The following is a 13728-nucleotide window of genomic DNA, read 5'->3' as shown; positions in this document are numbered from 1 at the left end:
GATAATTTTAAAATTACTTTTTATTTCAACTTATTTTCCTTTTCTGTATATGTTAATTAAATCCATATGTACTTTTAAAAAATATGTAAAGAATAAGAGACATTCAAATAGAGAGCTCAAACAGAGAAATAAGTTACATTTGAGAACAGCTTTTTAGCACCTACAGACTTTTAGTAACTTTGAGTATGCAAGGTAATTTGCGGGAGTTGAGCTGTTACTCCTCCCCAGAAAATGACTGGTAATTGAGTTAGACTTATCATATTTTAAAGCAACTGATTATCTTCACTCTCATTTTTCCTTACAGTATAGATAATTATTTGTTTTCTTTTATTTAATATATTCTAAAGTACATGTATGTAAATATCATAGTGTTTGTTATAAGGAATTGTCTTTTATTGACTCATGAACATTTACCCCAGAGAAGGTCCAAGATTTAGAGATTCAAGGAAAATTGATTCATAACAACTTAAGGAACGTATAAACTCAAATCAGCTTGCTCTTCTGAAATATATCCGTGCTATGTTCAATTACTTCATGATTGACAAGAACTGGGAGAATGCATAACCATAGCTTCCTGTGGATCAGTGGATGATACCTTATCTTCTCTCTCTGGCTGAAGTGCTTAAGAAATCTAATCTCACTCTAGGATCTAGTGAAAAAAAAAAAGTTAAAAAAATCCCTTAGTTTGCACTAAGAACTGGTAGAGGCTTTAGTAATGTAAATGGGTAAATATGAACTCGGTTGTGGGGAAAAAAAAAAAGAGAGGGAAAAGTAAACATGAAGATTAAGTGGTCAAGTATGTAACAGTTCTCCAAAATCTGTAACACTGATCAGCTTTATTCACTATCATTTGTGTTCTTTTTCTTGATAACTGAGGGGTAATATAAGAGATGGAATAAAGAGGCAATATTGCATTTATTTATGTGGATAGAGATTGAATTTTGAAAGATTATTTCTATAGTTTATAATGATGTTACTTTATGCAGGTGATAACACAAGCCAGTGGGAGTGTTTCTCATCACACAATCCATACTCAGCCAGTGGGAAAGCAGTTTGACAGAGTGGATGACTTTTTCATTCCAGCTACAACCCTCATCATTAACCATATAAGGTAAGTTTTAGCTGAATTATAATTAACTTTAAATTGAGCCTTAAAATTGCCTCCAAATAAAATATAATTTAAAAACTCTGAAAATCTGAGACCACACCACCCACTTCAATATTGCTTTGTAACATCCTTCTTTATAAACAAACTAAATATGATTTTTATTGAATTTTTATTGGATTAAACACATTTATTAGAGTTTTTCTTCCTTATCTCATGAAACATTTAAAGTTCCACTGCTTTACATACTAAAATTGAGATCTAATATCATTTGGGATTTTCTTGAGGAATTGATAAGTCTAATATTCTGGTAATTTCCTAATTTAGGAGGATAAATCTTAATTTGTAAATAATACTTCTTATTTCTTCAACGGCTCAGAGCAATTGTCATATATAGTATTTGTCATATTGTATTACACCCCTCTTGTATTGGAGTTATTCTCTTGATTAATGGACCAGAAAAAAACCACTTTTGGAGTTTTAAAAGAAATTGTGATACAACATAACATAAGTCTTTATGAACTGGCTTCTTCTGCACATTCAGTTCTTTCTACCTGTTTTTTCATTAGGCTCTGTTTTTAAAACAAACAATTACTGAGCATTTAATATGACCTGAATAAAATTTCTCTTATTTCATGGGTGCTGAGTAGATGATGTTAATACTGTAAATTCATGGGACTTTAGTTATTTCTTTCAGTGAATGTGGGATTGTCTTTGTGTTTGCCCAAAGAACAGACAAGTTCTGGCTGTAGTAGAAATACTCTAAGTATGGAAAAATGGAAGAAAGTTACTAGCTGGATTTTAAAAGACATATGGAACAAAGAAAGAGAGTGTGAGGAAAAGACAGCAACACTTTATACAGTCATAAAGCAGAAATCTTTTCAGGATCTCCCCAAGGCCTCTTAAATGAAAATCTATTTTTCTTCCTCAAAGTACATTAGTAAGAATGTGAAGCATCATTTTCTTTCTGTATATTTGCTGCAACATTTCTACCTGTAGGGACTGAAAAATGCTACAATCTAGGATTTGTACATCTGAATATTGTATTAATATGTATTAGCACTTGGTATGTGTAGGACTGTTAGGTTCTTTGCAAAGTGGCACAGACCTATTTTAGCTCATAACACCTCTGCAAATAGTAAAATCAATTGTTCATTCTGCTCTTACAAGTTCAAGCTTCTATAGAAATACTTCCATTAGGATGATCTTAACTTATGAGACATCATCATTCACTTTTAGCTAAAATCTCAAATCATATATGTAAATATAAATCCCCATTAAAAAGGATAAAATTTCAGATTGTAGTGAGTGGTAGTCTTTTAGTGTAAAAACATGCAACTTAGGATGATATTACAATTGATTCCATAATTTACTCTATACCTGCCTGTGATTAATCTAGTCTTTTGTATCAAAAAATATTTGGCTTCTCCTAAAGAGGTTGTTGATAAAAGATAATTTGGTTTTTTTTTTCTACAAACCCCTTAAGTAACAATTAAATTAGCAATCAGCCATATGCAATTTAGAAAGGAATCTGCAAATTAAAATAGCTGAATATTAAATTGATTAGCAGTACTACTACTGTCACGTTTTTTGAATTGAGTAGATAAATGCACATCGTGTCCCTGATGTAATCTGTAGTCCTCACACTCAGCCTTAGAAAAGCATTAAATAATTCTGCTACATTTGGAACAGATATGCCTTGAGAGAACAAAAGTTACTGCTTCATAAGCTACCAAATAGTAGAGACACTACCCCAACAGAATTGACTTCTAGGTATGTCAGTTTTCACGTAAATAGGAAAAGAAAAAGATGGTCGGGCATAAACGTTATATAAGGAGATAAAGTAGGATTGTAAAAAGAAAAATTGGCCCAGTCCAAAGTTAGTGAGGAACTAATCTTGTCTAACTCAAGCAATTTTAAGTTGATATTTTGCCTAAATAGGTCAATGCTTTCTGCTTTGCATGGTGAGTCATATCTACCTTCAGGTGATGAGTCATTTCTCCTGTCCTATATGCAATTTAGAAGAGAGAATTAAGGAATAAAAGAAAACCTATATAAATAAATAAAGGAATATGAAATTGAATTAAACAGCAAAAGAATAAAATTGGACAAATTACTGTAGATATATAATAAACATGTACACTAATTCAAGCCTAGTATAATCATCTTGATGTGACTTCAGCTTTTGCCTTTTTTTTTTTTGCATTCACATGTGAGATAAGTTAATACTAAAACCATAGATTTGGAGGTTTTAACCAACAAAATCAATTCAACAGCTATTAACTCTTTTTACCTACTCATGAACTTACTTAAAATGCAAATAATCTTATTTTAGTTTTCTGAAATGCTACCTAATTCTGAGTGCCTTTTCTAGAAAAGAAAAAAAAAAACCAAAGCACTACTAAGTAGACAAATATTGTATTTTTATTTTTTTTATGTACACTTCCAAGAGCTACTTATGTGAAGTTAGTCAGTTGTTAAAGAATTTACCTTGCATAAAATACCTGGCCTGCAAGTACTTTGATTTTTTGTTTAATTAAAAATGAACTGTGTGAGCAATGTGTCAGAAAAAGTTTTAAGTTACCTGTATTCATCAAATTAGTAGTGATGTAGAAAAAAACTTTCTATTAAAACTAACTTATCAGCAGTCAACAATAAAAATGCTCAAAACCAGCATGTGTTTGTTAAGGATGTTAGGCAACAAACATAAAGCCTGAGCTTATTATTCTTTGGTGAATATACCAATCAGGGGAGCATTTTATGAGTAAGAATAGCGAAAAAAAGCTACAAGGGAAATATCCCACTGGCTGAGTTAGCTGGTGAAATTAACTGCTCAAGGGACTTATTTACTCTTTGTTAGAAGTCAGTTGACCACCCAGCCCCAGGCCTTTCCAGAAAAATGAAAGCTTTCTGTAACTAAGGTGCATTTGTCACCTGTACACTAAAATTTTGGATAATGGAACAGAAGACAGAGTGTGCATGGCTTATCAAATTAGCATCCAGAACCAAACTTTCTGTCTGAATAAAGGCATTTCTAAGCAAAAAAAAAAGGCATAGCACTTCAAATTATGAAATAAGTTTTGTAAACACAGTTAACACAAACCATCTACTACCATCAACAGTGTATTACCATCTACTGCATATTCTGTCCAATCAGTTGTTCTTTAATAACAAGTAAGGGACAGAAGGTAAACATAAGTAGGCTTGTTGACACGTAGGAACAGAAATAAGGGTGAAAAATTTAAAGCTGTGGTGGTGAGTCATTAATTTTTAATATTTGATGATATCTAAAATGTTAACTGCTAAAAATACATAGATATGCATTTACAACTTATTGCAAATTAGTTTTATTTAAGAAATGATGGAAGTATAAATTTGTTTTATGTAGGTGGGTTATATTTTTCTATATTAAAATGGAAATGGGCTGCCCATTATTAAAAAAGAAAACTCTGCACATTTTAATGAAATCTTGGGTAGCAGATAATTTAAGATGCGCTTCCTCCAGATTAGACGTTTGGAGAAGTGCTACAGATTTTGATCCAAGATAAACAATAATTGACTCCAAGAAAAAAAATATTTTCCCAGACTTTTCCTACCACAGACTGAGGCAATGTTTGGTTGTACTTACAGTACAGCAGGAGTCAGGGCAAATAACTTTTTAGTTTGACAACCAGCAAGTGTAACGTTCATGCTCTGAACAACTGTGGTGAACCATAAAGCAGCAGCTAAGCAAACAAAGTAGACATGGGCCAAAAGAAGTAGAGGAAGAATAGACACATTCTGTTATTTTTAATCCCTCTTTTATAGTTGATGAATGGTTGATATGTGTACAGAAGAGGACAAGAAAATAAGTTTTATCATTTTAGAGAGAGAAATGTGGTAGGTTCAGTACCACTGTTTAGTTTTAGGGGGGAGGAGAGGTGTCTCCCTCTCTTTTATGTTCCAGTTAAACTAGTTCCTTCCACTGCTGAGATGAAGGATGTTTCAGTTTTGTGCAGTCAAACACCATTAGAATTCAAGCTATGTTTTGGCTGTAATTCTTTTGTAACTGCTAGCCTATATCTACCATTTATATATATATAAATGGTATATATATATATATCTTTATATATATATATATATATATAAAATAATATGCATTAGTTTTAGTAAAAATCTACTAATTAGCTCCCTAATAATGTGTAGACTGCCCCAGTGATGCAAATCCCTGTTTGTACAGAGAGCCTCGGCTGCAGATAGATCAGGTTTGGACCTCATGATAAGGCTGTAAAAATGTAGGTGACTTAATTTTAGAATTTCTATGTGTTTTTTTGATGAGACTAGTTCACCTGCTGACTCTAAGAGAGCGATTGCCTCATACCTTTGAGCATTTGTTCATGATGGAAATAAAATTCCTTCTTTTTCTCACACAACTTTAAAAATGCAAGCTTAGAGAAAGCCAGAATTTTCCATGGCTTTTCATTAGCTTCTTGTACCAGCTAGTTGTAGTGCAATGCACAAAAATTTGGTCAATCAGCAATGAAAAAAAGGCTATGGCACAAACCAGTAGTAATTATTAATAGAAAGCACCCTTAAAGAAGTTTACCCAGGCTTGCTGTTGGAAGTCTGAAGATTTCAAAGGGAAGAAATTATATGTTCATCTTGCATATCTTGAAAAAAACCTGTCCTGCTGTCGTCACTGGCTTTGATTTACCTCTAACATGTGCACTCACTGCCAATATAAGTTGATTTATACCAAGAGAATGAATGAATGCAAAGAATTGTTTTTCATGCACCCAGTCATGCCTGTATTTGCAGCGCACGCAGCTTGAAAAAACATCTTCCCCTCCCCCTAGTTGTGTAGAAAAGTTATCAGACACTGGGGCCATAAAAGTAGACAGGATGTGATCTATTAATCTGTAATAAATGCTAAAAATCCCAAGGGTGATTTTTTAGTTATTACTCGGGCAAATTTGTACAAAGCTTATTCCTTTTGTAGGAATTTTTTCCTTTTAAGAAGTGAGTATATGTATTTTCAATATTTGGCCTTATACATTTACTGAGGATAAAATTTTATTCAGTGAACTATTTTTTTTTTTTTTGTGCCAAAGCAGTTCAGAGCAACCAATGATCTTGTCCTTAGTTGTCTGCTAGTACCATTCCTTATAATAAAAATAGATGTTTGTAATTAGTATATGTGATGGCTGCAAAAAGATGACTTGTACAATACTCATGAAAATATGTTCTTGGAAGCCTATGGAGCAAAAGGAGTGATTATTTCAGCTCCACTGTTCATAAATTGAAATGAACAAAAGATAATTGGAATAAATTAAGGTCTGTCATTACACTGCTGTAAAATGTTTCAGAAGTAATAGTAAATGAACTCACTGTAATGGAATAACTCTAACTTTTTAGATGGTTTAATCTTTTAGAAAGTATTTTAAATGTCATATAGTTACCTGACTGAAGTGGAAGAATGAACAATCAACTCACTGGTGAGATGGCTCAGAATCTGAATAGAGTTAAAATATTCTCAGCTTGAGTTTTTTCTCCCTTTTATTTCTTGGTTTTGTATGGTAATAGGGGAAGCAGTCTTTCTAAAATTATACTTATTCATTTGCCCAAAATAGTCCAAAAACTAAGGGTTTTTTTTAAAAAAAAGGTGATTGGAATGTGCTGCCAATTCATTCTTGTGAACCTTCTCAAATGAAAGGTATGTGGGGTGGTGATTCAGTAAATTCACACTTCAGTCCAGAGTTTAATCCCCTAGAGAGGTGTGAAGTAGCTGAAGGACTCTGAGAGCATTTTTAGTATTTCCATGCAAATAAACAAACAGGAAAATATTATTTTGCTTCAAAAATCCTACATAATCAGAAACAACTTTCTGTTCAGTGGTTTGCAAGTTAAACAATGGAAGTGGTAAATGCCGAGTCAACTGTAGACAACACATGAACACAAGGAGTAGAATTAATTTGGGGGTAGAATTTTTCACGAAGACAATATTATTTAGCTCAAAGATAAGAGGCAATTAAATATTTTACAAGTTTAATTCAAAGGCACATTAGAGGAGTGGAAAGTTCAAAACGGTTCTTAGTTATCAAGCTATATAGTGCTACAGGGGAAATGAAAACTTAAGGAATTGGAGAAATATGGGGTAGTATGATCTATCCATCTGAAGTGGCCAAACAAACCATTATTATAAATAAATAACTGTTGTATCTGTCTCCTAGTACCTATGCTTGTGAAAATTCAGCATGTATAAGTGAAAACACACGACACAATTAAATGAATAAAAAATGTAATCAAGTATAACAAGAGACTGATCCCTGCAATTATGGCACATCATTTGTTGTATCCAGTAAAGTCATCTTACCTTAGCGCTGCCTTAATTACTCATTGATTTTCCAAATAAACCAAATCATAGAGATTCATATATTATCTTTGAGGCAATCTTAAAATTCTCTAATTTACCATTTTTTTTTTCTGTACATTTGCTAATAACCTACCACAGCACAATTATTTAAAAAAAATTGTGCTGACCCTGGCTTGGATGGAGTTAATTTTCTTGACAGCAGCCAGAATGGTGCTGTGTTTTAGATCTGTGACTTTGGAATGGTGAAGATTTGTTGGGAAATTTTCAAAATGCTTGAAAAAAAAAAGAAATGTACAAATGAATAGATTTACATTTATTCATTACATTTAAGCTTTCCTATGTGATATTATGTTACAAACCTATCTTTTAATTTTTAATAAAACTGAGATGCTTGTGAGATCATATGAATCAAAGGCTTTAAGGAAACTTCCTAATCCACACAGATAGACTGTTTTGGCTGTATTCCATCCATGGGTTCCCAACCGTCAGCACGCAACATTTTCTTGTGGATAAAATATCCAAACTTCCATCTTAACAGAGCCACCACCAACAACCCCCAGCGCACACATTATCCACAAGTTAGAACACAGCAACCTGCCATAATATGCTTCATTTTCAATACAAATGTAATCTCTGGTGCTTTTATATGCCAAAAATAATACTTTATCATATTTTTTAAATAAAAAAAAATCTGATTCAGTCTAATATTTTCTTAATTTGGGTCACTAGTTAAAAAAAAAAAGGGGGGGATAAAAGAATTGTGGTAACATTCAGTATTTGTTCTTTTGAATATTTGCATACCTCCAGCTATAACAGTATGTGAACTTCATTTTTAAAATGAAGAAAAAGATCTTTTGAAACTGTTTTGACTTATGTAATTTATCACCTTTGCAGGCCTTATCTTTACCTCATTATTAATTTTATACTAGTGCTGGCTGTTTCTTTTCGCATATATAAATTTGGCTATGCATTCCGTATGACATTTGCCCACTTTGATGTTACCTCATTTTCTGGAGTGTCAGATCTTAATCCCATCCTACCTGGTACTGACATTTAGGAATATCTTTTGGGAATGTCTTTTGTTCTTTGCGTCTGTGTAGCTTGCCTTTTCTTTGACTTCCATTGTTTTAAAAATCAAGTTATCTTTTTTATTATTAAATTGCTAGCTCTCCTTCCCTACAAGGTACAAGAAAGAAAAACACATTTACTGCCAACGCTACAAATATACTTTTGCTGAGAATAAGTTCCTTTATGATATTATTAAAAAAAAAGTTTTATATATTCCAGGATTCTAAAAATCTAGAAATTAAGATGCTTTCCTTTGTCCTAAAATTTCTTGGATTATTTTCTTGTGAATACTGTAATAATTGGACAACTATTTGCAATAATTAAAAAAAAAAGTTTTATATATACATAGTGCAAGTGCTCCACTAGAGAACCCTGAGACAATTCATAGAGTCCTGCATCACTAGTACCCTAAAAATTCAGGATTTATCCCTACTCTCTGCACAGAGAAAAAGAAAGAGAGAAAGAGAGAATAATTTTAGTATTTTTGCCCATCATTGACTGTGGAGTCTCAGTCATCCAACTTAATCCTCTCCACACAGAATTCCCTCACTGAGAATGGAAATAGAGAAAACATGTTCACTTCTACGATGTATATACAAAGCAATAGCAAAACGAATAAAGATCTTCAGTGCTTCCGTAATAGATCTGCGAATATCAGTCTCTGAAATCTTGGAATACTTGCTATAAAGATCACATCTCTTTGAGCCAGCTCTCTCAAGTGATATTCAGCAGTTGTTATCAGCTGTGTGAAGCACAGCAGGCCTTTTGTGGGATTTCGCCCCCCAGACTTTGCTGTATCCATCCCTCTTGTCTTTCAGTACATTTTAAGATTTAATCAGGAATTTTATTATTACTAAGAAAATCCACTCCTATAGATCTAAAAATGTTGGTTTCATGGATCTTGCAATTGAATATTAAGTTCCTTTCTGAATTAATCTATGAAGACCTATAGTTCTTTGTAACAATATTATCAAGTAAACTGGTGAAGCATATGCAACTTCTGATGGATTAGGTCTCTCCTGGCATCCATGTTTCATCCTAAAAAAGTATTCCTAAATCCACATACACAATTAAGAATAAAAATAATATTGATTTTCATTGAAAGCAAGTTATATCTGTATATTAATTTTCTTCTTTCCTCCTGCATAAGTTATACATGTCAGAGAATTCCTATTATTTTGTAGACAATTTTTTCTTCTAACTGGAAAGGTACAGATGAGATGTGTAATGTGCAAGTCTGTAAGAACTCAGAAACCTGGAGTTTTCAAAATGCAGAACTTCTTCCCAAGCAAGAGTATAACCAAGCAGTGAATACTTTTAGAAAATGAGACCTGCCATCAAATTCTGTTCTTCATGAAAATGGACTTTTTAATTAATCTAACAGAACTGATAGTGAAAATCATGTTTTAGACTAAAACTACTCATTTTCTACCAGAGTGATTCTACAACCTTCTTTTCTGTGATTTTTTTTTTTTCTTTCTTTTTTACCATTTTTTTCCCAATTCCTATTTCATAGGACTACTATGTTAATATTTCCCAGGTAAATTATCACAGTCCCCCATTACTGCTGCAAATGTTATTTCTACCTTTTTTAGGAAGCATTTTAAAATATTTCATTTACAACAAGTAAATAAATAAAATTGGTGAAGAGGATAAAAATCTTTTACATATGTGTGTGTGAATATGTATGTTCACACACACGAACGCTTACAAAAATAGAGAATTATCACCATGTTCTTCAAGATGTAAGTATGTCCTCAGATAGGAAGATGCTTTTTGCTTAATGCTGTTATATACAAATACCAAGAAGGAGGAAAAAAGCCTTTTGTAATGCAAAACAAAAATATGAAGAAAATGTTCTTAATGTTGTAAAGAGCATCAGTAACAAAATTAGAAACAGACACTTCAAAGGTCAAAGACTGTTATAGTACCCAAAAGAAAGGGACCATTTGTGCTGATGAGCGATAGCTGTTGGGCAAAATCCACTTAGCCTTTTGCTATCATCAAACAACTATATCTGAACTGCAGAAATTAACGAAAAATCTTTTCTCAGCAACCTGCCAGAAATGAACTATTCTAGGCAACAGTAATTTTGTAAGACCTGAGGGGAAGGCTGGTATGCCCTTGCAGTGCTGACAGTTCTTGAAATCAGAAACACTTCCAAAATGAAAAGTGTAGTTTTTATCTAGAGGTAAATATTTTATTTGTGCAATATATGACAGTAATTGTAATAGAAAATGGCAATTAAAAAGAAGTGGTGTATTTTAAAATTGCATAAGAAAGGAAAATTAATTGTGTGATTATGAATGCAAAAGCTCTGAATTAAAATAAGTCAATGTAAAACAATCTTCCTTAGAATCATCTGTATATTGATATAAAGTGAAGAGTATTTTTAACAAAGGAAATAATGGTTGTACTGTTATCTGTTAAGTCTTTAGAAAATCCTTAGTTAGAGGGAAGAGTGCATCTTTTTGTTGTGCCCCTGACCAGATCTCAAAAGACTAGTGAAGGTAATTGAACTTTACAGCTAAGAAAACAGTTCTTAGACCAATTTTCCTTTTTCCATTCCTTAATTGTTAATATTTCCTTCTCCAGAGCTACTGTAGGTAATTTCATTTCATCAGAAAATATGTTTGGTGTATAACACACTTCTATTTCACAATTTTATTTAAATGGTAATACTCTCCCATGTTGCCAGATTAGAAGATTTTTATAGGATCAGGATCTACACTGATCCTCTAATAGAGTGTTCATGGCCAGTTAATGGCATTTCTTTGAGTACCAGAAAACAGCAGATTTGATCAAACTTTGTAGTAATAGAGCTTTATTTTCCTGGGTTGATTTTTTTAAGCATAAATTTTGAAAATTATAGCCCCTAATGTATAGAATGTCAAGTAGCTTTAAACACAAATGTAATTCACTCAAGATAAAGTAGATAATGTTTATTATTATTTTCTTGAATTAAGCTATACAGGTTAAAAAACTTATCTTTTGTACAACAAAACTGTTGTTTGCTTGTTGTACAGATAATTTTGATTGTAGCTTATCTAATTCTCTGCTTTTTTTCTTGCTTTCTGTTTTGGGAACATAATTTTCCTTAAGTGTTTGATCTCAGAGATGTCTAAAAAATATCTATTGACTTCATAAGGGTAATCTGTGGGTGTAGGGCCGGAAAGATAAAAGAAAAGAGGACATTAATTTTTGTATAGAATCATAGAATGGTTTGGGTTGGAAGGGACATATAAAGGTCTTCTAGTCATCATCATCTTCTAGTCCATTGATCTTTCTGAACTTAACCATAGGTACAGTTTTATGTGAATATGTTAATATAATGAAATTTGTCCTCATTTCTAGGAAAAAAAAAAGTTTTCTCTTTTTGTCTTTTTAAGCAGTGCTTAGATATTTCCTCTTTTGTAATGAATGCAGTTGCACTAGTAAGCAATATATATGGCTTGTCTAAAGGAAGAAAATAACATACGGGAAGCCAGGTTGTTAATTTACCACTTGTTGGCAGCTCCACACTAGCATCTTGCTTGGCTGTTCTTTGTGCATAGGAGATGCACACTAACTTGCTCTATTTGAAGGGTGCAAAAAAAAATGATACCTTGCAAAAACAATTTTGAAGATGTAGTGTTAGAATTCACATTACTTTGGAACTTTGTGTGGAATATCTGGTCCATTATTAATTCATACTTTACTTGACTAGAACTTCCCATCAAAATAAGAATGCATCTTCACTATTTTTTATACCTACAGTTCTCAGTATGATCCTTCAGTCTGAATAACGACTGGAGATGCAGTATTATTACACGATGAACTTAAGGTTTTCAGTGCAGCAAATGAAAATAAACTTTGTTTGTGCAGGGCTGCCCTAAGTCCTGCCTTGAGTTTCAGTTCTTCTTAATGATTTTTTTTTCTCTTCTGACCTTTGCTTTAGTATGTTTTGCAAATAACCTTGTATAAATCTCACAGTATTAGAAAGGCAATAGATTGGTAATAGAAGGTAAGACAAGTAGGGCCTAACTGTGGTATGGTTAATTCAATTAATGGTACCTCAGTAGGTTTGAATTTCTTCCTGGCTTATCCACCTGGGACCCATGCTCTAAAATGTGAAAAATTGTGTAACATAGATGGTGTACCATTCCCTTGCACAGCTTTCATATTTCCTGTGTGCAAGAACAGAAACATTTTTTAAATTAATCTTTTAAAAGCAGAAAAAATCCTAAACTTTTAAAATTGGTAGTTATAGCATGATTACTAGCCACATTCCATTATATTTAGTATTTCTTGAAAAAATGTTATAATTTGCAAATAAAATGTTTGAATAAGAAATATTAAAAGTCATATGATGTGATTCCAGCTTGATATTTTGCAGTAGATGATGATGTTAGTTCTTACAGATTATGTCAAATACTTTAATAGTGACATGAAAATGTAGTTCACTGAGATAGAGTGATAAATAAAGTTGATTTTGGAAAATTCATTTATAAGATTTGCATGCAATTCTTAGAGCTCTGCAAAACTCTAAGAATATAAAAATGAAAGGCAGACCCTGAAGAGCTTTTATTTGTCTAGACTATCAGCTATTGAAGCTGATCATTATGGTTGGAAAAATACACTTTTTGTGGGAAGCAAAGTGAATTAACGATTTTCTGTTAGAGCTGCTCTTTTGAGAGCTGTGAAAACCATCTTCAGACATCCCTGAAAATTCTAAGAGGGACATCCTCCCTGCTTTTAGCTCTGTTTTGCATGGAGACTTACACAACATTCTTCTCTCTATCCATGCACTTGTAGCAGTGCTAGCTCCTCCTCTAAGCAGTCATTTTAATTTCTAGCCACAAAGGACAAATTTAATAGCCTCTACAGCTTTGTGATACTTGAACCTATTACAATGGCTTGGAGAAAAAGAGAATCACATTTAAAGCATAACTGTAGCTCTTACTCACATCCTGATATAATGTTAGTCATTTACACTTGCATTTTCCAAATCTTTGCTGTTTTGGATACCATGCTTGCTTTCTAATAAGATGCTTACGGTGAGTGTGAGGTTTAGATTGTAGGCACCTAGATTTAGGTGTGAAAATACGGTGTATCCGTGGGTGTAAGCAGTCTATCTTCTACTATAGTTAATGGAAATCTAGTCTGTACAGATAGTGGAGTCTAGAAGGCAGTTTTGCTCACCCACTGCAGCGCTCTGGCACTA

The 13728-nt window shown here is 32.7% G+C and overlaps 1 protein-coding gene across 1 annotated transcript in view; it reads left to right on the top strand.

The window, feature by feature from the left end:
• FSTL5 (follistatin like 5) overlaps positions 1–13728 on the top strand; it is a 328503-nt gene that overhangs the window by 301902 nt on the left and 12873 nt on the right. Inside the window, exon 15 of the mRNA XM_086747425.1 lies at positions 987–1111. Within this exon, the coding sequence (XP_086603551.1) occupies positions 987–1111 (125 nt within the window). The remainder of the gene's footprint in view (positions 1–986; positions 1112–13728) is intronic.

This window comes from Chlamydotis macqueenii, chromosome 4 (assembly GCF_036417535.1).
Source record: "Chlamydotis macqueenii isolate bChlMac1 chromosome 4, bChlMac1.mat, whole genome shotgun sequence".
Lineage (NCBI taxonomy): Eukaryota > Metazoa > Chordata > Aves > Otidiformes > Otididae > Chlamydotis > Chlamydotis macqueenii.
Note: the sequence above shows the minus strand (reverse complement) of the source record. Positions and strands in the feature narration are given on the sequence as shown.